The following is a 23,266-nucleotide window of genomic DNA, read 5'->3' as shown; positions in this document are numbered from 1 at the left end:
GAAAGTGTTTAGAATTTAATAGACTTTTGTTTTAAATATATAAGATGTTTAAATACTCTTTTATTTGTGCTGATTTACTATGACTGTTCCTCTAGAACATTAGCAGTGAAGTACTGTCGATGATGCACACACCTGTAGAAGAAAAAAGAAATTCTGAAAAAGAAGTATCAAGTCACTTCAGTCATTTCAAGATTTCTTCACAGACTCATGAATGTGATAAAACAGACGTCCAGGGGATTCAATCTCCAGATGTTCCAGAGCAGTTTTCAGATATTAATTTAAGGTACAAGTGTGTTTTTAAAGAAAAAGATACTAAGTTATAGTTGCAGATTATGTTAAACTAAGTGAGGTTTCAAGGTATAACATGTGCAGGATAGTGTTAGAGATTTTAAGATAGTTTTGGAAAGACTGGGAGAGAGGATTGAGGTCACTCTGACAGTCAGTTGTGAAAGTTACTAACATACAAAATTGTATGTAACAGTCTTAAATCAATACAGGTTTGATAGACTCATATTTTCTTTGTGCAGAGATGGTATAATTCCTAGGCTCATACCTGGATTGTACCACTCATGGTTTTCAGGATCTGCCAGATAGTTCGATTTGTTTTCCTGTTAAGAATTAGAATTAGGCCAAGTGTGGTGGCTCACACCTGTAATCCTAGCAGTTTGGGAGGCTGAGGTGGGTGGATCCTTTGAGCCTAGGAGTTTGAGACCAGCCTGGGCAACAGCCTGTAGAAACCCCATCTCTGTAAAATAAAAAAACAAAAACTAGCTGGGTGTGGTGGCACATGCCTGTAGTCCCAGCTACAGATGGGAGGATCACCTGAGCCCGCGGAGGTCAAGGCTGCAGTGAGCTATGATTGTGTCATTGCACTCCAGCCTCGGGGACAGAAGAAGACCCTGTCTCCAAAAAAAAAAAAAAAATTAAATGTTTACCGCCAATCCCTAAGGTTGTACTGAGACTCTGTTTCCACTGCCCCTTCAGTTCATTCTAAAGCTTGATAATCCTTGTTCCAAAAGCAAATCTCTTCCTCAAGAACAGAAGCCACTTGAAATTAAAGCAGCACCTTTTGTGAGGAGCCGATTCAAAAGACCAAAACCAAACTTAGCAAGAGCAGCTTTGAAGAGAGAGACTACAGAATCAGAAAAATATATATATGGGAAGAAATCAGAAACCAAGAAAATGGAGACTATTGTGATGCAAGAAAATAATGAACAAGCTGATACTCTCCCTTCTCAACATGTGAGTGATATTTAAGATGGAAGTTCTGTGTGTGGGTTTTTTTTTTTTTTTAAGTTATTAGGACTACTAAAAGCACCTGGCATTAAAATTTTACAAATATTTCTGTGTAATTTTTGCTGCATGTGATATTGCTCCCATGCTTAATGTGCCTCATTGTTCCACATAATTTGTGTAAGAATCTCAGATATCTGATAATGGGCGAGCGTGTTGTGGGAAAGTGTTCAGGAGGTCTGGGCTCTGGTTCCAGTTCTGGCTATGTGACCATTGATTAAACAATTTTCTTCATAGAAAAAATGACAATAGTAGTTTTTTATTTTTTTTATTTTTTTATTTTTATTTTTTTTGAGATGAAGTCTCACTCTTCCCAAGATGGAGTGCAGTGGCGTGATCTTGGCTCACTGCAACCCACCTCCCGGGTTCAAGCAATTCTCCTGCCTCAGCCTCCTGAATGCTGGGACTACAGGCGCATGCCGCCATGCCCGGCTAATTTTTTTTTTTTTTTTTTGTATTTTTAGTAGAGACAGGGTTTCACTATGTTGGCCAGGCTGATCTTGAATTCCTGACCTCGTGATCCGCCTGCTTTGGCCTCCCAAAGTCCTGGGATTATGCTGAGCCATGGTGCCCGGCGAGAATAATCGTTTTTTATTTCACTCTGTTGTGAAGGTGAAATGAAGAATTAAAAGCTTGATTTGAATTAAAGGTGATATTTTATTTACTTTATTAACTTGGTCCATAACAGATTAAGATTGTGTGACATACCATCAAAAACATCGAAATGAAATGAATAATTATAAACTGAATGTTTTCCACATTCAGTGGAAGTCCTTTTTAGAATTAAAATTCTTATTTGGCATCTTAAAATAGCTCAGTACTTTACTGTGCATCAACATTTGTACTATTTCTCCTAAGCTTATATTCATAAAAGATAAGTTATATTTGTATTATACTTTCTGATTATACAAATTTCAATTTGGAAAAATATATGTATTCTAAAAAATGAGAATCTTTTATAATGTCACATCCCTTTCCCCCAAGTTAATCATACAGCAATTTTGAATATATCCACTTATACTTTTTCATCTTACAGTTATAAAATAATAAAATGGGAAGGTATTTTTATTGTTTTCTAAAAGGACATTAATTCTTGCTTTCTGATTTTTCCACTTACAGTGTTGTGAGCTTCTTTTTAGATCAGTACAAAGAGATATATCTTCTTTTAAATGATTAGGTACTATTGCATTGTAAAGAAATTAAAATTTATTTATTCCGTCCCCTAATGATAGATCTGTCTTTTTTCTGATTTTTTGTTAGTCTTTCCCGGTGAGGGAGGTGGTGCTTAAATTGTTACAATAAATATTTTTGTGTGTATATTTCTACTTGTTGAGTATTTGTAAGATACATTTCTAGAAGTGGAATTGCTGGGAATTTAGAATTTTGGTATAGACTACCCTGTTGTTCTTTACAAACATGATATCAGTTTATACTTGTAAAGTTCTTATTTGTACTTTTAGCAACCCTGAAAGAAATTTTTTTTCTGTCTTTTAGGATGAAGCTTCCCTAATGATATCAAAGGACAAAGACACATCAGGTCACAGGAATGAGGAGGCTGTGATATTGCCATGTACACAGACTGAAAGGAACCTTTCACCTTCAAATTCTTGTGAACCTAAAGAGAAGTCTCAGTCAGCACTAGTCCAGGAAAATGACTCAGTTGTTTCTGTGGGGTAAACAGTGATTTTCTTTGACAGTATAAAATAAGAGAGATACTTCTTTTAAATATTTCTAATTTTTATTGAGATATGTTAATACATTTAAAAAGTGAACATAAAGAATATTGGTTTAATTTTATTGATATAGCAGACTGCCTAAAATATAATATCAGATTGAATTCAATACCTTCTAATGGTTGCCTGCTTATCTGCATTGTCAGCTGTGAAAGAGCCTATACAAAGCAATGCATTTAAAAACTACAGGTTGAGCATCCCTAATAAAAAATTCTGAAATGCGCCACAATTTAAAACTTTTTGAGAGCTGACGTGATGCTCAAAGAAATGCCCAGTGGAGCATTTTGGATTTTCAAAGTAGGGATGCTCAACTGATAAGTATAATGCAAATATTTCCAAATCTAAAAAAATCTGAAATCTGAAATCTGAAACATTTCTGGTCCTAAGCATTTTGGATGAGGGCTACTCAGCCTGTATGTATATAAGCTATATATATTCATTACCTTTTAAAAATTGGTATACACATAACATAAAATTCACCGTTTTAACTATTTTTTAATGTACAGTGGCATTAAGTGTATTCACATTGTTGTCCGGTTGGCACCACCATTCATCTCTAGACTTTCTTTTTCATCTTCGTAAAATGAAACTCTCTACCCATTAAATACTGACTCATTCTCCTCTTCTTCCAGCTCCTGGCAACCACCATTCTATCTGTATATTTAGCCACTCTAGGCATATTATATAAGTTTATTACTTTTTGAGAATTGAAATAACTGTTTTCTTTTGTAAAGTAAGATGTTTATAATCAGAAAGCAATTTCCCTTTAATGATACAGAGTACTTTTTAGAGTGTTTATTAGAGGAGATCCATATTTTACATTTTTACATTAGTTTTCAGCTTTTTACAGTCAAGCACCCTGCCTTTCTCCCTGTCCCCTTGTTTAGGACTAATAATATAAACACTTTCCAGCAAGAAATGAAGGAAAGTGTTATCCAAACTGCTCGACAAGTAAGAGGCCGACTTCAGAGACCGAGACCAAACGTAAGAAAGACAGGACAGAGGCAAATAGTAGACAAAGGTGAAGCCAAAGGCATAATTAAGGAAGAAAGAACAATATTACCGAAAGATGAAACTGAAAACAAAGTCTTAACTGTGGTGAGTTATTGTTATGTAATTAAATTGAGCCTTTTAATGCATTTAAAATATCAAGTTATAGCTCAGACATAGCTTAGAAATACAGGCATCTGACCCTTATTCTACTCAATGAATACAGTTTCCAGTTTTGTTTCAGATTTGCTCTTCTGAATTTTTTTTTTTTTTTTTTTGAGATGGAGTCTTGCTCTGTCGCCCAGGCTGGAGTGCAGTGGCGCAATCTCCTCTCACTGCAAGCTCCGCCTCCCGGGTTCACGCCATTCTCCTGCCTCAGCCTCTCCGAGTAGCTGGGACTACAGGCGCCCGCCACCACGCCCGGCTAATTTTTTGTATTTTTAGTAGAGACGGGGTTTCACTGTGGTCTCGATCTCCTGACCTCGTGATCCGCCCGCCTCGGCCTCCCAAAGTGCTGGGATTACAAGCGTGAGCCACCACACCCGGCCGGATTTTTTTTTTTTAAGTGAAAATAGATTTATTTCTTTTCTAATTAATGAAGCTATTCATCATAAAATGTTCCATTAGGACAAAATAATATAACAAATACCACAAATCTTACTCTGAGGTAACCACTGAAAACCTTTTGACCTATCTTACTGGATCTGTTTCCATGCACACATATGTGCACACTTACACAAACTTAAACAATAAAGTCATTACATATTACAACTTTCTGTTATTCACTTAATACTATGTTAAGTGGCTTTCTGGATCAAGAAATATGTTAGTTACATCATTTTTGCTGTGTAACATGCTGTTTTGAATAACAGTTTAATCTCTTATTGATGGGTCTTTTGGTATTAGGGAAAAAGTCTAAGTAGTGTAATGCCTAAAAATGTTCATTTTAGGTAGTTCTTATTTTTCTGTTTAACAATGCAAAGTCTAGATTTAAAATAATCTTTATTTGAACCAAAAAGCTCTTTCTTAAAAAAAAAAATTAAACTTTATTTTTAATTTCATAGCAGGTGACTATTATAGTTTTCAAAGTATTATGTAAACATATTACTGCAATAATCTTTGAAACTTTTCTCTGAACTAGGCATCCTTGTTTTGGCAACAGAGTGTGAACATTACATATCCAGTTTGAATCTAATTTTAAAGTATTAACCACACATGGTGGTATGTGCCTGTAATCCCAGTTACTCAGGAGGCTGAGGAAGGAGGATCATTTGAGCCTAGGAGTTTGAGACCAGCCTGGGCAATATGATGAGACTATCTCGAAATAAATAAAAATTTAAAAAGAAAAGGGATTTTAAAAAACTAAATACCGTTCTTAATGGTGGAAATATTTTGAGGTATATTCTGCTATAAAAATAACATGCTAATATGTTTTTGTCTTTTCAGTCAAATTCTCAAATTGAAACTGAAATTGAAGTTCCATCCTCCGCAGTTCCAGAACACAGAATGTGTGAAAATCAAAGTCAGGTGATTCTTGTAGAAAACCTTCATGTTAACAAAACAAATGAAACAATCAGGTGAGTTTGCTTTTAATGAGAAAAACAAGACTTTTCAAAGATAAAAGTTATATTTTTTATATTTTTACATAGTTGACTTTATATATTAATAACGTCACATCCTGAAAATGTTAAAAGGATAAAGTAATAAATACTTTTGATACTAGAGTCTTTTAGATCTGCTTCTCGAATACTGTATGAATTGCATGGCTGATATTCTCTTAAGTATATGATATTCTTAAGTATATGGCATTCCCTTAAGTATATGTAATTTCTCTGAAAAGTTTGACAAGCATCCTACTTTTTGGTACCAAAACTAAATTTTTAATAGTAGACAAAGATTCTTAAGTTCTTTGTATCTTTTTTAGAAATTTAGGCCAGGCGCAGTGGTTCGCGCCTGTAATCCCAGCACTTTGGGAAGCCGAGACAAGAGAATCGCTTGAGTCCGGGAGTTCAAGACCAGCCTGGGCAACATAGTGAGACTCTTCTCTATAAAAATAACAAATAAAAAAAAGGAAAGAAGTTTATAACCTACTAAAATTCATTAATAGGTAGTGCTATAAAGTATACTTACTGTATACTATATTTAGAGGTAACTACATCAAAGCCAAATGGTAAGAATGATATCTTTTAATTGAGATGAGCTAGTAGGGTGAAGAAGTTTTAACATTACCACTTTTATTTATTACTTGGTATCTGCCTTATTATTATTAAAGCAAGATGTGTTCTTTTCTTTAGTAAAAACGCCTTTCCTTTCTGTATATAGTTCTTGGTCCATCTAACTTACTGTCTTAGTAACTAGAACATGTTTTAGTGAAGTATTTATTAATTTTCCTCCGGATGTTTTCAGCACTTGTGAATATGCTTTAAATATTTCAGCTTCCTTTAATTAGATAGAGTGACTTTGGCTTTCTGGGAAATGCAGAGGAGATGTTATTGTATCCTTTTTTAACCCTCTCTAGTTAGGTGAAGCTAGAATTTGGGCATGTTAGGTCATCTGTCAAAACAGGTGCTATTGATTTATATTTTCTTTTTATTATATTTACTTTTTGAGACAAGGTGTCTCACTGTGTCGCCCAGGATGGAGTGCAGTGGCACAGTCACAGCTCACTGCAGCCTCAACTTCCTGGGCTCAAGCAATCCTCCCACCTAAACCTCTCGTGTAGCTGGGACCACAGGTGCACACCATCATGCCTGGCTAATATTTTTGTATCTTTTTATAGAGATGGGGTTTCACCATGTTGCCCAGGCTGGTCCTGAACTCCTGAGCTCAAGTGAACTGCCCATCTTGGCCTCCCAAAATCTTAGGATTACATGGTGAGCCACCGTGCCTGACCTCTGTTAATTTTAGGTGCTTGAAGCAGTTTGCTTTCATTTTAGACAAGTTTCTAATGTGAAGTTTTTATTTTAGTATAGATTACTTTTTTTTTTTTTTGGGGGGGCGGATAGAGTCTCAGAGTGCAGTGGCTCAATCGTGAGTCATTGCAACCTCCGTCTCCTGGATTCTAGCGATTCTTGTGCTTCAGCCTCCCGAGTAGCTGGGATTGCAGGCGCCTACCACCGCACCCTACTAATTTTTGTAGTAGAGATGGGGTTTCACCATGTTGGCCAACCTGGTCTCGAACTCCTGACCTCAAGTGATCCACCCACCTCAGCCTCCCAAAGTGCTGGGATTATAGGCATGAGCCACCGCACCCAGCCTGGATTACTTTTGTTTTCAATATTACAGCCCCCACCCCTCCCCCTGCTTTTTGTCTTAAAAAGCCTTACAATTTTTTTGATATATAGTAGTTATACATATTTTTGGACTACATGTGATATTTTTATACATTATACACAATATATAATTATCAGATCATAGTAACTGGGATATCCATCACCTCATACTTTTATCTTTATATTGGCAACAATATTTTCTAGCTATTTTGAAATAATACAATAAATGATTGTTAACTATAATTTTCCTACTGTACTATTGAATACCAGAACTTATTCCTTCTATCTAACTATTTTTATACACACTAACCAGCTTCTCATTACTCCCTTCCCTCTTGCCTTCCTAGCCTCTGGTGAGCACCATTCTAATCCCTACCTCCATGAGATCCACTTTTTAAGCTGCTACATTTGAGTGAGAACCAGCAATATTTGTCTTTCTGTGCCTGGCTTATTTCACCTAACATAATGACCTCTATTTCCATCTATGTCACTGTGAATGCCAGGATTTCATTCTTTTTTATGGTTAAATAATATTCCATTGTGTATATATACCACACTTTCTCACTTTCTTTATTCATTTGCTGCTGGACACTTAGGTTGATATTATGTGTTCACTGCAGTAAACATGAGAGTTCAGATATCTCTTTGATACACTGATTTCCTTTCTTTTGGGCATATACCTGGCAGTAGGATGGCTCAGTCAAATGGTAGTTCTATTTTTAATATTTTGAGGAACTTTCATACTTTTCTCCATAATGGCATTCCTACTTTATGTTCCCATGAACAGCATATGAGTTTTCCCATTTCTCCACATCCTGACCAGTATTTGTAATTTTTTGTCTTTTTAACAGTAGCCATTTTAACTGCAGTAGGATGATATCTCAGTGCAGTTTTGATTTGCGTTTCCCTGGTGATTAAGGATGTTGAACATTTTGTCAGACACCTGTTGGCCATTTGTATGTCTTTTGAGAACTGTCTGTTTAGATCTTTTGCCTATTCTTTAATCAGATTATTTGTTTATTTGCTATTGAGTTGTTTTTGTTCCTTATATATTCTGGTTATTAACTTTTGTGAGATGGATAGTTGGGAATTTTTTTCTCCCATTCTGTAGGTCGTCTCTTCACTTTGTTGATTGTTTCCTGTGCTGTGCATTGAAAAGTCTTTCCATATTGCTTTTATTTTAAGATTAAGGCCAATTTTTACTTCACATTAATTTTAGGTTCCCTTACTTAGCCATTTTTAAAACTGGATATTTTATTGAAATGTTTTTTACTAAAATGCATTACACTTATATTACAAATGCTATATTGGATTAGGTTGATGATTGATCTCAGAGCAATTTAACTCTGATAATGTCTAGGAAACATTACAGATGAATTTGTTTACATCATTCACTTCTCCTAATTACTAATTATGGGATTATTTTCTATGTATAATCCCTTTTTGATCTCAAAGAATTATAGAATTTTACCACTGAAAATAACCTTATATACTCATTTATTCCACAAACATTTTAGTGTCTGCTGTGTGCCAGGCGTTGTTCTAAGTGCTGATGATACAGGAATAAACAAAGAAAAAAATGCTGTCACTGTGGAGTTTATATTCTAATTGAGAAACAGATTATAAACAAGAGAAATAAGTTGAATAAATAAGTCACAAATCAGTAGAGAAAAATAAAGTTTTGAGTAGGGAGTGATGTGATTGGGGATTCACTTTTTAATCAGCAGTGACCAGAGAAAGCATCACTGAAAGGGTGCATTGAAGGCTGGGCATGGTGGCTCACACCTGTAATCCCAGCACTTTGGGAGGCCAAGGCGGGCGGATCATCTGAGTTCGGGAGTTTGAGACCAGCCTGACCAACATAGAGAAACCCCATCTCTACTAAAAATACAAAATTAGCCAGGCGTGGTGGCGCATGCCTGTAATCCCAGCTACTTGGGAGGCTGAGGCAGGAGAATTGCTTGAACCCAGGAGGCGGGGATTGCAGTGAGCCGAGATCGTGGCATTGTACTCCAGCCTGGGCAAGAAGAACCAAACTCAGTCTCAAAAAAAAAAAAAAAAAAAAAAAAAAGGATGCATTGAAAAGAAGTGAAGGGCCAGGTATGGTGGCTCATGCCTGTAATTCCAGCATTTAGGGAGGCCGAGATGGGCAGATCACTTGAGCCCAGGAGTTCGAGACCAGCCTGGCCAACATGGCAAAACCCTGTCTCTACAAAAAAAAATACAAAAATTAGCCAGGTGGGGTGCTGTGCACCTTTAAGAACAAAAGAAAGAAGTAAAGGAGTGTGTTGAGTCTAGGGGATGTCCTGGGGAAGAGGGAACAATTCAAAGCACTAAGGCAAGAGGAGAGTATGCTGGCATGCTTGGGGAACAGCAAAGAGGCCAATGTAGGACAGAGTGCAAAAGAGGAAGAACAGTAGATGTATGAGAGGTAAAGGCTGAGGATAGAAATGGATAGATTATATAGGGCCATTGCAAGGATTTTGAATTTTACTCCAAGTGAGCCTTTAAAACACTAGTGACCTTGAGGGCAGCCTTCCCTAATGCTTCTTTTATAATTGACTAAATAGATCTAGAGCACTTAAGTGACTTAAAGTAATATTGGCAGTTTAGCTTTTTTTTTTTTTTTTTTTTTTGAGACAGAGTCTTGCTCTGTTGCCCAGGCTGGGGTGCAATGGCACAGTCATGGCTCACTGTAGCCTCAATCTCCCAGACTCAAGTGATTCTCCTGCCTCAGCCTCCCAAGTAGCTGGGACTGCAGGTGTGCACCACCACACCTGGCAATTTTTTTATTTTTTGTAGAGACAGGGTTTCACCATGTCATCCAGGCTGGTCTCGAACTCCTGGGCTCAAGTGATCTTCCTGCTTTGGCCTCCCAAAATGCTGGGATTACAGGCATGAGTTGCTGTGCCTGGCCAAGCAGTTTAGTTTTCAGGATTTATAACTTTCAGACTAGCAAATTCTACAGTTGCATAGGCAGTGTTTCTTGAAACAAACTTTTTGTGTTTCAGATTATTTTATGCTTAGCCTTCGTATTTCTTGATGAGAGAGATCTGACTTTAAAACTTCCTATATGGAAACCTGTGATGCCCATTGTCCCCCCTTTTTTAACCTTTTCTAGTTCATGAAGTATATTTCAGCTGTTAGCTGTACAGTAATTGAAAGTAATTATCTCTCTATAGTTTTTTTTTGTTTGTTTGTTTGAGATGGAATCTCGCTCTGTTGCCCAGGCTGGAGTGCAGTGCGTGATCTCATCTCACTGCAACCTCCGTCTTGTGGGTTCAAGCGATTCTCCTGCCTCAGCCTCTTGAGTAGCTGGGATTGCAGGTGCCTGCAACCATGCCTGGCTAATTTTTGTATTTTTAGTAGAGACAGGGGTCTCACCATGTGGCCAGGCTGGTCTTGAACTCCTGACCTCAAATAATCTACCTGCCTCAGTTTACCAAAGGGCTGGTATTATAGGCGTGAGCCAATGCGCCTGGCCTCTCTCTGTATAGTTTTAAAGTTAGCTTATTCTTAGGTTTGGCCTCTTGTGGGTTGTTTTGTTTTGTTTTGTTTTGTTTGAGACAGAGTTATGCTCTTGTCACCAGGCTGGAGTTCACTGGCATGATCTCGGCCCACTGCAACCTCCACCTCCCAGGTTCAAGCAATGCTCGTGCCTCAGCCTCCTGAGTAGCTGGGATTACAGGCGCCTGCCACCACACCCGGCTAATTTTTGTATTTTTAGTAGAGATCGGGTTTTACCATGTTGGCCAGGCTGGTCTCGAACTCCTGACTTCAGGTGACCCACCCGCCTTGGCCTCCCAAAGTGCTGGGATAACAAGTTCGAGCCACCACACCCGGCCAAGTTCGGCATTTTGTTGTCCCTTTTGACTTCGGTAGCACATTGGGCTTATTTATATTTTATTCTTAAATACCTCTGCAGAATCCCATTTGATTGTAAATAGCTTATACTTAAATATGAAAACAGCTTATACTTAAATATGATTTGTTTTCCCATATACATTAGTCTACATTAGCCAGCATTGTAACCTTGTTAGAACTTCCTGTGAACTTCCATGTTGTTTACTGCCAGAAGAATGTAGGAGGATTAGTACATTTGGAAATGTAGTAACTACTCCTAGGTAATTTTTATTTAGAAATATTGCTTAAGATTAGTTTTTAGGCCAGGCATGGTGGCTCACGCCTATAATCCCAGCACTTTGGGAGGCTGAGGCAGGTGGATCAACTGAGGTTGGGAGTTTGAGACCAGCTTGGCCAACATGGTGAAACCCCATCTCTACTAAAAATAGAAAAATTAGCCAGTCATAGTGGCGCATGCCTGTAATCCTAGCTACTTGGGAGGCTGAGGCAGGAGAATCGCTTGAACCTGGAGGCGGAGGTTACAGTGAGCCGAGATCGCACCATTGCACTCCAGCCTGGGTGACAAGAGTGAAACTCCGTCTCAAAAAAAAAAAAGATTAGTTTTTAACGCAGGTCTTTCAGAGAACTCATGATATCCAGTTATTCTTTATAAATATTCAGGTTTATGTTAGTTTTTTTTTTGTTTTTTTTTTTTTTGAGGCAGAGTTTTGCTCTTGTTGCCCAAGCTGGAGTGCAATGGTGCAACTTCGCCTCACTGCAACCTCCGCCTCCCAGGTTCAAGTGATTCTCTTGCCTCAGCCTCCCAAGTAGCTGGGACTTCAGGCATGCACCACCATGCCCAGCTAATTTTTTATTTTTGGTAGAGATGGGGTTTCTCCACGTTGGTCAGGCGGGTCTCAAACTCCCAACCTCAGGTGATCCGCCCACCTCGGCCTCCCAAAGTGCCAGGATTATAGGCGTGAGCCACCATGCCTGGTCTCTATTAGTTTTCAAGCTTCCTAATTCAGATCCTTGCCAGTTGCTAAAATATTTTCCAGGAAACCATTAGTTAGCTATTCAGGTTACCTTGGGAGCTGTGGCTACTCTCTTGAATGCTAAAATGTTGTCTTTTTCTTATTTGGCAGATACAGATGGATTATATTGAGAACCTTATGACATTGGTTGTCAGTAAACTCTTTTTAGTGAGAGTTCAGGCATGTGGTAGGAGAATAAACTCTACCCTTCAAGCCTACTTTAGAACTAGAAGGATCGAGTTGGTTATAACTGTCATATATTTGTTCATGCTTTGGGGGCCCAGTTGAAGGCATTTGTTTAAAGTGCCATTATGAAATCCATCTTCAGCTACTTGCATTTTTTTTTTTTTTTTTGGTATCTTATGATTTCTCTGAAAGTTAAAGTAGCGTGAAATATAATAGATTAAATAAATGAAAGTTTAAAAAGATTAATATTATTGTAAAACTTCTTCAGGCTATATAGAAAATGGAAGCTATAAACGCTTTATAAGTTCTTTTCATATCAGCAATGTGTGGTTTCATTTTACGTGCTTGATTTTATTGCCAATTTATATATAGTCCTTTGAACATAGAATTGATTTGTATCCAAAATTGTTTGTTGTAACAGCTGTTATATCAACAAGAAATTCTGATTTTTGTTCTTCAACATGATTCGTACTTCATTCTAGACATGAAAATAAACCGTATGTTCCTGGTTCAGCACAAATGACAAGAAGGAAATTCCAAAAGGCTAAGCCAAATTTGGGAAGAACACACAGTAAGAAAGAGGAACCAGTTTTAGAAAAAGGCTCAACAGATCAGAGCAAGGAAGGCAAGCCACAAGATCATTTGCTGCAGAAAGGAGCTTCCAACACCCAGCTCCTTCTAAAAGTAAGTTTGGGCAAAAAAAAAAAAAAAAAAAAAAATTTTTTTTTTTCTCAGTGAGGTCTGTTTTGTCAAGATCATGAAGAGCATGAGTAAAACATAGTTTTGACTTCCGTACTGTAACCATTTTCATGAAAAGTGACTTTCTAGTGTTGTAAAAGTTGAGCAACCAATTGCTTGTAGATATGTGTAAACTTAGAGGTTTAGGCCAAACTACCAAACCAAATTAACATAGAAATTGTTTCTGTAGTAATACTAGCTAATTTCTTCTTAAATTTAAGGAAAAAGCTGAGCTTCTGACATCTCTGGAGGTTTCAGCAAGAAAAGATTGTGTAGGTTCCAAAGAGTCTGCTTGGGCAAAAATAGATGCTGAATTAGAAGAAGGTGGACCATCAAGAAGGGTTGGAGAGGAAACTGTAGGAGATAATTCACTATCTTCAATTGTTGAAGAACAGTATCTCAATAAACTAACAAGGTAACATTTTATTTAACAAAATATTTCACAATAAGTAATAAAAAATCACTTAACTTTTACCTTAACTTACTGGTAGAACGAAATTTTTGGGTGTTTAGTCTGTTAGACGTGGGTAGAAACTTGACCAAAGAGTAGTATGTATGTATTAGCTAAGTAATTAAGGTGCTCATTCAAATGGAGTCACAAACACAAATGAAGAATACCCTACTTCTTTTCAAAGAAAACGGAAAGAAACTTAAGTTTTAGAAACCAGCACTGCTCTAGTGGATTTCTGCGGCCTCCTTTTTCTTTTAACTTATCTGTTTACCCAGTAGGATAAACTAATACCACATTTGATCTCATATTCTGTGTTTATTGGTCCTGTGTCTTTTTTTTTTTTTTTTTTTGAGACAGTTTCGCTCTTCTCGCACAGGCTGGAGTACAATTGCGTGACTCAGTTCACTGCAACCTCCACCTCCCAGGTACAAGTGATTCTCCTGCCTCATCCTCCCTAGTAGCTGGGATTACAGGCATGCACCACCATGCCCAGCTAATTTTTGTATTTTTAGTAGAGATCAGGTTTCACCATGTTGGCCAGGCTGGTCTTGAACTCCTGACCTCAAGTGATCTGCCTGCCTCGTCCTCCCGAAGTGCTGGGATTAGAGGCGTGAGCTATTGCGCCCAGCCGGTTCTGTGTCTTTTATCCCTTTTTCTTCTAATAATTTTCAGTTTTGTGTTTATTTTATCTTCACTTTCATATTACAGGAAAGAATGGTCCAGAATTAAAAACTTACTATGAAAAATTTGTAGGTAGATAACTAAGAATTAACTCTGAATGAGAAACTAGTAGTTAATTCCTTTTTTATTTTCACAGCATAAGATTTTAAAAGAATGGGTGGTGGGAATTTTCATTTTAATGACTGGAACTGGAATTTCACTCTAAAAGTTTGATTTTCATTAAAATTATCCTTGCGTGCATATGACCGTATTGTTGTTTTGATTAAATATCTAGCTGTCCACAACCGTTAAAAGAAACAAATTACTCTAAAATTGCCCTGGATGGGAAAACAACTATCTCTTCTACATCTGAGTATGAGAGAAATCGTGGTGAAAGGAGAAGTCATAGAAAGATCAAACCAAATGTCACCAGAGGTCGTGGATCAAAACGAGTTCGGGGTAAGACCTCTAAGAAGGAACCTAGAGCTTCCAAGGCCATGAAGGCCATGCTGGTGACTCTTCGGGCTTCCCAGGAAGAAGAAGATGATGCTGACGATTTTGAGTCTGACTACGAAGAAGAAAGCTATCATCTTGCTCCCGAAGAAGTAAACAAAGCTCCAGTATTTGTACCTGTTGGTCTCAGATCTCCTGAACCTGTTTCTGCTCAGATTGAGGAAACAATGGAAGAGGTGCGGTTTTTTTTTAAATCCTTGGTACTTTATCTTACTTGGTTTTCACCTCTTGTTTCTTTTAGGGGATCATTATTTCTTCTCTTAGTGATTATTAGGATTTGAAGAGTTCATTCTCTAAATAACCTCTACCAAATATAATTTGGGGCCTTGTATAACCTTTTGTGATTGCTCAGTCCCTATGGCCCAGGCCCAGCAAAGGAGTCAGTATAACAACGAGAGAAATCTGCTTACACTTGTACCTGGAAGCTGCTTAGTCTACTTTCTGATTAATCTTTCAAACATTTTGGCAGGTGTTTCCTGGTTGATAGAGAAGCTAGAAGGGACATACTTGTTTTTCTTTTTTTAAAAAAATTGGGCCAGGCATGGTGGCTCCCGCCTATAATCCCAGCACTTTGGGAGGCCGAGGTAGGTGGATCACCTGAGGTCAGGAGTTTGAGACTAGCCTGACCAACAAGGTGAAATCCTGTCTCTACTAAAATACAAAAATTAGCTGGGCATGGTGACAGATGCCTGTAGTCCCAGCTACTGGGGAAGCTGAGACAGGAGAATTGCTTGAACCCAGGAGGCAGAGGTTGCAGTGAGCCGAGATCGTGCCACTGCACTCCAGCCTGGGTGACAGAGCGAGACTCCATCTCAAAAAAAAAAAAAAAGTGGTAAAATACATATAACATAAAATTTACTCTCTCTCTCTCTGTTTTTTGTTTTTTTTTTTAAGACAAGTTCTCACTCTGTCACCCAGTCTGGAGTGCAGTGGTGGGATCTCGGCTCATTGCAACCTCCATCTCCCAGGTTTAAGTGATTATCCTGCCTCATCCTCCTGTAGCTGGGACTACAGGTGTGCACCACCACGCCTGACTAATTTTTGTATTTTTGGTAGAGACGGGGTTTTACCATGTTGGCCAGGGTGGTTTTGAACTCTTGACCTCAAGCAATCCACCTGCCTTGGCCTCCCAAAGTGCTGGGATTACAGGCGTGAGCCACCATGCCCAGCCATCTTACTCATTTTTAAGTGTACGCTTCAGCGGCATTAAGAACATTCACATGTACGTGTTGTCATGCTACCATCACTACCATCCATCCACAGAACTCTTTTTTAAAATTAATTAATTTAGAGATGGGGTTTCGCTATGTTGCCCAGTCTAGTCTCAAACTCCTGAGCTCAAGTGATGCTCCCGCCTCGGCCTCCCAAAGTGCAGAGATTACAGGCATGAGCTACTGCATTCTTTTTTAAGATGATTAAGACATCTGGCAATGAGTGGTTGTCCTCTAGCCTGGCAAAAAAACAAGATACAAGATACAAACACCCAAAACCTGTCCCTCGAGCCCCATCTCTATGCTGTCTGGCCTGGTCACTCCCAGGTCTGCCTTGCACCCATGGCGAACTCTTTTTATTTTGTTAAAACTGAAATTCTATACCCACTAAACAATAACTCTCCATTCCTCCCACCCCCTAACCTTTCGGCAACCACTTTTCTACATCTTGTCTCTTTAATTTGACTCCTCATGTAAGTGGAATCATACAGTATTTTTTTGTGTGACCATTTTATTTCATTTAGCATGATGTTTTCACAGTTCATCTATGTTGTAGCTTATGTCAGAGTGTTCTTCATTTTCAAGGTTGAATAATATTCCATTGTGTGCGGGTATCACGTTTTGTTTATTCCTTTGTCATCAGTGGACACTTGGGTTGCTTCCACCTTTTGGCTGTTAGAAATAATGCTGGTATGAACATAGTTGTATAAATACCTCTTTGAATCTCTGCTTTTACTTTTTGGGGGGATATACCTAGAAGTGGAATTGCTGGATCGTATGTTAATTCTTTTTTTTTTCTTTTTTTTTTGAGATGGAGTCTCTGTTGCCTAGGCTGGAGTAGAGTACAGTGGCACGATCTTGGCTCACTGTAACCTCCATCTCCCAGGTTCAAGTAATTCTCCTGCCTCAGCCTCCCAAGAAGCTGGGATTACAGGCACCTGCCACCACACCCAGCTAATTTTTTTGTATTTTTAGTAGAGGTGGGGTTTCACCATGTTGGCCAGGCTGGTCTCAAACTCCTGACCTCAAATGATCCATCTGCCTGGGCCTCCCAAAGTGCTGGGATTACAGGTGTGAGCCACTGCACCTGGCCTGGATCTTATGTTCATTCTATACTTAACTTTTCAAGCAACCTTTATACTGTTTTTCATAGGGCTGTATCATTTTACATCCCTACCAACAATGTACAAGCATTGCAGTTTCACTACATCCTCACCAGTAGTAGCTATGTTGTAACTTTTTTTTTTTTTTTTTTTTTGAGACGGAGTCTTTCTCTGTCCCCCAGGCTGGAGTGCAGTGGCGCGATCTCGGCTCACTGCAAGCTCCGCCTCCCGGGTTTGTGCCATTCTCCTGCCTCAGCCTCCCGAGTAGCTGGGACTACAGGCGCCCGCCACCACGCCCGGCTAATTTTTTGTATTTTTAGTAGAGACGAGGTTTCACCGTGTTAGCCAGGATGGTCTCGATCTCCTGACCTTGTGATCCACCCGCCTCGGCCTCCCAAAGTGCTGGGATTACAGGCTTGAGCCACCGCGCCCGGCCTTATGTTGTAACTTTTGGTAGTAATCATCCTAAGGGTTGTGAACTAGAGAAACGTGTTGAACATATTTAGCTTCCTTACACTTTTGCCTCTTAGTCTGCCATTCCAACTTTGTAACTTCAAAGTTTTCTGTTCTGCCTTAATTTTCAGTCACTTCTTTGGCTTACTGAGGAGCATATCTGAGTCAGTTTTGTGTAAGCATTCATGATAGTTTCTGAGTCGTTTGAAATGAATCAGAGTTAACTAAGATAGTGGCAACAATAAAAGAAGCAGTAAGAAACATTAAACAGTTCAAGTAATGTTTAAGATAATTAAGGTAAACTTTAATGTTAATGTAATTAATGTTAATGTAATTCCATTAAGAATTAATGGATTATCTGAATCTGTAAAGTCACATTTATGAAGGGAAGTCAAAATCTACTTTTATTCGGTGTTAATAATAACCTGTTAAATGTTTTAGAGTAAATGAACTAATAAAATGGTTGAAGCTAATTTAAATGATGCAAAATGAGGTTGTTTCTTACAATTCAAAGTAAAGATAGTAAATGTAAGCATTATGTGAAACCAAGAAAATGCAGAAGGAAGGGTAATTTTGTGGAAAGACATCTGGTTAATGCTGCATTAGAGTTCATTTAGCTATATATTTTGTATTTTTCTTTCTTTAAGTGAAGGCAAATTGCTAGTGAAGCTATTTTCAGTAATTATTTTCTGAAAATTACATTCCAGACTATATCCCTGAATTAATACAGGCTATCTTTTTTAATAGCATTAATCATAATAATTGACAAGGCTTTCCCTAAATTCTACTCCTTATGGCCAGTGTACTAAACAGGGAAATTCACGTATGTGTTAGAAAAAATGTTCTTCAAAAAGCATTGAGGCCGGGCACGTTGGCTCACACCTGTAATCCTAGCACTTTGGGAGGTTGAGGCGGGCAAATCACGAGGTCAGGAGTTCGAGACCAGCCTGGCCAACATGGTGAAACCCCATCTCTACTAAAAATACAAAAATTATCCGGGCATGTTGGTGGGCGCCTGTAATCCCAGCTACTTGGGAGGCTGAGGCAGGAGAATTGCTTGAAACCAGAAGGCAATGGTTGTGGTGAGCCAAGATCACACCACTGCACTCCAGCCTGGGTGAAAGAGCGAAACTCTGTCTCAAAAAACAAAAGCATTGAAAGGCCAGGCGTGGTGGCTCACGTCTCTAATCCCAGTGCTTTGGGAGGCTGAGGCGGGAGGATCAGTTGAGGGCAGGAGTTCAAGACCAGCCTGTACAACATAGCAAGACCCTGTCTCTACATTCAGTCAATAAATTAGTGAGGTGTGTTGGTACGTATGTATAATCCCAGCTACTCAGAAGGCTGAGTGGGGAGGGTTGCTTGAACCCAGGAGTTTGAGGTTACAGTGAGCTACAATCATGCCACTGCATTGTAGCCTGGACAACAGGAGGAGACAAAAGCATTGAAGCACAGTGGAATGTTTTTCAGCCCTAAAGGGATATAAAGTGTTCATATGTGTCACAACATGGATGAATTTTGGAAACCTTATGCCAAGTGAAAGAAGCTAGTTACAAAGTATCACATAGTATGTGATTCCATTCATATGAAATGTCCAAAATAAGTCCACAGAGACAGAAGGTAGATTAATGGTTGCTTAGGGATTGGCAGATGGGGAAGAGAGGGGTTAAGGGAGAGATAGCTAATGGGTGTAAGGTTTATTTTTGAAGTGACAAAAATGTTCCACATTTGAATGTGGCGATGATTGCACATATCTGTGAATATCCCAAAATACATTGAATTATACACCTTAAGTGGGTGAATTCTATGTTATGTGAATTACAAGTCTTTTTTAAAATAAACTGTATGATGCTTAAAAAACCAACTTTTACTTTATAGAATATTCCCTTTTCCTATCCAGTCCCAACTCTTCAAGAAGTATTTTTTCTTCTCAAATCAACTGAACTTTAAAATTTTTTTTGTTACATTTATTTATTTTTCTTTTCTTTATTTTTATTTTTTTGAGATAGGGTCTTACTCCATTGCCCAGGCTGGAGTGCAGTGGCATGATTTCAGCTTGCTGCAACCTCTGCCTCCCAGGCTCAAGCAATCCTCCCACCTCAGCCTCCTGAGTAACTGGGACTACAGGTGTACACCACCACACCCGGCCAATTTTTTTTTTTTTTTTTTTTTTCAGTAGAGATGGGGTTTTACTATGTTGTCCAGGCTGGTCTCAAACTCCTGAGCTCACACAATCTGCCAGCCTCAGCCTCCCAAAGTGCTGGGATTACAGGCGTGAGCTACCGTGCCTGGCCTATTGTTTTAAAATTCATTTTTTTTGGAGACAAGATCTTGCTGTGTTGTCCAGGCTGGCCTCAAACTCCTGGGCTCAAGCGACCCTCACACCTCAGCCTCCGAGTAGCTAGAACTACAGGCATGTGCCCCTGTGCTCACCTGATTTTTTGGTTCATCCCAGTCCTGTCAGATATTATCAAAGATTTTTCTCTAAATTTTGTATCTGAGGAAACAGATGTGGTACATACAAATGTAATTATAACAAATATGTTGGCTGGGCATAGGGGCTCATTTCCATAGTCCCAGCACTTTGGGAAGCCAAGGCGGGCAGATCGCTTGAGTGCAGGAGTTCGAGACCAGCCTAGGCAACGTGGCGAAACCTCATCTTTACAAAAAATACAAAAATTAGGCATGGTGGCACGTGCCTGTAGTCCCAGCTACTTGGGGGGCTGAGGTGGGAGGATTGCTTTAGCCTGAGAGGTTGAGGCTGTAGTGAACCCTGATAGTGCCACTGTACCCCAGCTTGGGTGATAGGGTGAGACCTTGTCTCAAAAAAAAAAAATAATATATGTCTTGAAGGCAGATTCTCAGACTTGACTCTTTACTCACGGTTTCTACTCAGCCATACAACGTTTTATACTCTTTTCGTTAATAAGAGAATAGGCCCAGGCATTGCGGCCATCATTGCACCACTGCAACTGGGGTAACATGAGTGAGACCCTGCCTCAGAATAACAAAAGAAAAACAAAAAAAATAAGATGATAATAACCAGACTATATTGTATGTATTCTAGTAGGTAAATACCTTTTTAGTGCTCAGATTACACGGCTCTTTAAGTAATAGGACTCACAAATGAAGAGTAAATGTGAGTGAACTTCTTATTTTACATGGCTGTTGCCCTGGGTATCAAGAATCATGCAGGCTTTGGGGTTTTGGGAGAAGGGAGTTAGTGTGGGGGCAGTGGTATGATAAATATTTTATTTATTTATTTATTTTTGAGAACTAAGTGTCACTCTGTTGCCCAAGCTGGAGTGCAGTGGCACAGTCTCGGCTAAGTACAATCTCCACCTCCCGGGTTCAAGTGATTCTCCTGCCTCAGCCTCCCCAGTAGCTGGGACTACAGGCAGGCACCACCATGCCCGGCTAATTTTTGTATTTTTAATAGAGATGGGGCTTCGCTGTGTTGGCCAGGCTGGTCTTGAACTCCTGACCTTAGGTGATCCACCCACCTCGGCCCCCCAAAGTGCTGGGATTACAGGCGTGAACCACTGCGCCTGGCCCGATAAATATTTTTAAGGGCTTTCAACTCGTTATAGATAGCATTTATGACCATGTATAATTAATTGATTACATGTGTGCTTTTCTGTTAGATTGTGATTTCATTGAGAATAGGGACTAAACTTGTCTTACTCGACTTTATATCCCTGTACACCTAGCCATCTATAAATGTTAACAGACTGAACACTATAAATGTTAACAGACTGAACAGAGAAATTAGGGGAAAGTAAGGACAAAGTGAAGAAAATGGAAAATGAAATGCCAGGCACTAAGAAGACGAGTCTTAGAAAATTTGCTTACTGGTTCTAATAGTCACAGCCCCCTCAAAAATTTTAAATGTTTTACTTTTGCCAAGTTGCTGTCAGTCAGTAAAAGAATTACTCCATTTCATTTTTTTTTTTTTTTTTTTTTTTTTTTTAAGTTATGTATGAATGTGGATTATTTCTTCATTTTAGTGTTTCATCTTACTTATTCATGTTGAAGATGAGGCTTTGTTTTGCTGTTTGTAATATGCCAAAATGAAATGACAAAACTTTATTTTGACAGCTTGAAATAACTGTGAATGTCCCAGATGTAGGATGCATAGCTGTTGTTGCACATGAGCTACCAAACACAGATGTGACTACTGAAGAAACGAAACAAGAAGAAAATTTGAGTGCACCGTTTGTAAGCATCCATTTTAATATGTTTTGGCCTTTTATTCTTTGTTTACTTTGAAAAGACTGGAGGTTCATTTTGATAGCTTTAGGTTTACAAACACTTTACTTAGCTAATTTCTCTTTGTAAGGAGCTGTTAGTCTGAGTAGTAAAAACTAGTGAAAGCATTGATTTTGTTTGTTTGTGGGCAGAGCTCTTAATATCCTCATAGACTTTTACATTAAAATTCAATTGCATTAAATTTATACTAAGTATAAACAAGTTAAAATATATTTTGTTGCGTTTTATTTGCACTCTTCCATTATTGGTATTTATTTGCCTTTGCAAGCGGAGGCTTGAAATTGTAACTTTTTAAAAGCAGCTTTATTGACATATAATTCACACACCATATGATTTACTCATTATTTAAAGTGCACAATTAAGTGACTTCTAGTATTGTGCAAACATTATCACGGTCAATTTTAGGACATTTTCATCACCTCAAAAAGAAACCTTATTAGCAGTCACTACTCATTTCCTCCCAACCCTCCCTGGCCTAGGGAACCAATAATTTGCCTTTTGTCTTTATAGATTTGCTTGTTCTAGATGTTTCCTAGACATAAAATTATAAAATCTGATCATTTGTGTCTGGCTTCTTTCACTTAATGTAACATTTTTTGCTGTTCATCTATGTTGCAGCATGTAGTGGTACTCCCTTACTTTTTGTAGCCTAATAATATTCCGTATGGATATGGTACATTTTGTATATCCATTCATCCATTCATGAACATTTGGATTATTTTCATTTTTTGTCTGTTAAACATAATGCTGCTGTAAACATTCATGTAGAAGTGTTTGTGTGGATATGTTTTTATTTCTCTTGGGTGCATTTCTAGAAATGTAATTGCTGAGTCATATGGTAACTCTATGTTTCATCATTTGAGGAACTGCCAAACTGTTTTCCAAAGTAGCTATACCTTTTACATTCCCACCAGCAGTTTATGAGGGTTCCTGTTCTTTCATGTCCTTGCTGGCACTTATTATTTCACTTTGTTTTTTTGTTCGGTTCAATTTTTTTTTTTTTTGAGACGGCCTTGCATTGTCACCCAAACTAGAGTGCAGTAACATAATTGTAGCTTTGACACTACAGCTTTGACTTCCTGAGTGTATATGATCTTCTCCACTCAGCGTCCCAAGTAGCTGGGACTACAGGTGTGTGTCACCATGCCCAGCTAATTTTTTTCTTTTTTTTTTTGGTAGAGGTGGGGTCTTGCTGTGTTGTTCAGGTTGGTCTCGTACTCCTGTCCTCAAGTGATACTTTTCCCTCAGCCTTCCAAAGTGTTGGGATTACAGGCATGAGACACTGTGCCTGGCTTGACTTTTTGGATCTAGCTATCCTAGTGAGTGTGAAGTGGTGTCACATTGTGGTTTTGATTTGTATTTCCTTGGTGACTAATGATGTCAGGCACATTTTATGTTCCTATTGGCCATTTGTATATCATCTTTGAGAAATGTCTGTTCACATGTTTTGTCTGTTTTTCTTTTATTGTGCTATTTGTCTTTTTATTATTGAGTTGTAAGGAGTCTTTATATAATCTAGA

At 38.5% G+C, this 23,266-nt stretch overlaps 1 protein-coding gene across 9 annotated transcripts in view; it reads left to right on the top strand.

Moving 5' to 3' along the window:
* BDP1 (B double prime 1, subunit of RNA polymerase III transcription initiation factor IIIB) overlaps positions 1-23,266 on the top strand; it is a 114,297-nt gene that overhangs the window by 58,796 nt on the left and 32,235 nt on the right. For all 9 annotated transcript variants that reach the window (XR_010117049.1, XR_008652566.2, XM_055253459.2 and 6 more), the window contains 9 exons: positions 96-283; positions 1,020-1,242; positions 2,788-2,966; positions 3,914-4,124; positions 5,463-5,593; positions 12,834-13,035; positions 13,311-13,504; positions 14,496-14,889; positions 21,576-21,695. Coding sequence is in view for 7 of the 9 variants with exons in the window: in XM_055253459.2 (XP_055109434.2) it covers positions 96-283; positions 1,020-1,242; positions 2,788-2,966; positions 3,914-4,124; positions 5,463-5,593; positions 12,834-13,035; positions 13,311-13,504; positions 14,496-14,889; positions 21,576-21,695 (1,842 nt within the window). In the remaining 2 variants the exon portion in view is untranslated. The remainder of the gene's footprint in view (positions 1-95; positions 284-1,019; positions 1,243-2,787; positions 2,967-3,913; positions 4,125-5,462; positions 5,594-12,833; positions 13,036-13,310; positions 13,505-14,495; positions 14,890-21,575; positions 21,696-23,266) is intronic.

The sequence above is a fragment of the Symphalangus syndactylus genome, chromosome 18 (genome assembly GCF_028878055.3).
Source record: "Symphalangus syndactylus isolate Jambi chromosome 18, NHGRI_mSymSyn1-v2.1_pri, whole genome shotgun sequence".
In the NCBI taxonomy this organism is placed as follows: domain Eukaryota; kingdom Metazoa; phylum Chordata; class Mammalia; order Primates; family Hylobatidae; genus Symphalangus; species Symphalangus syndactylus.
This window is presented reverse-complemented; position numbering and strand designations above follow the sequence as displayed.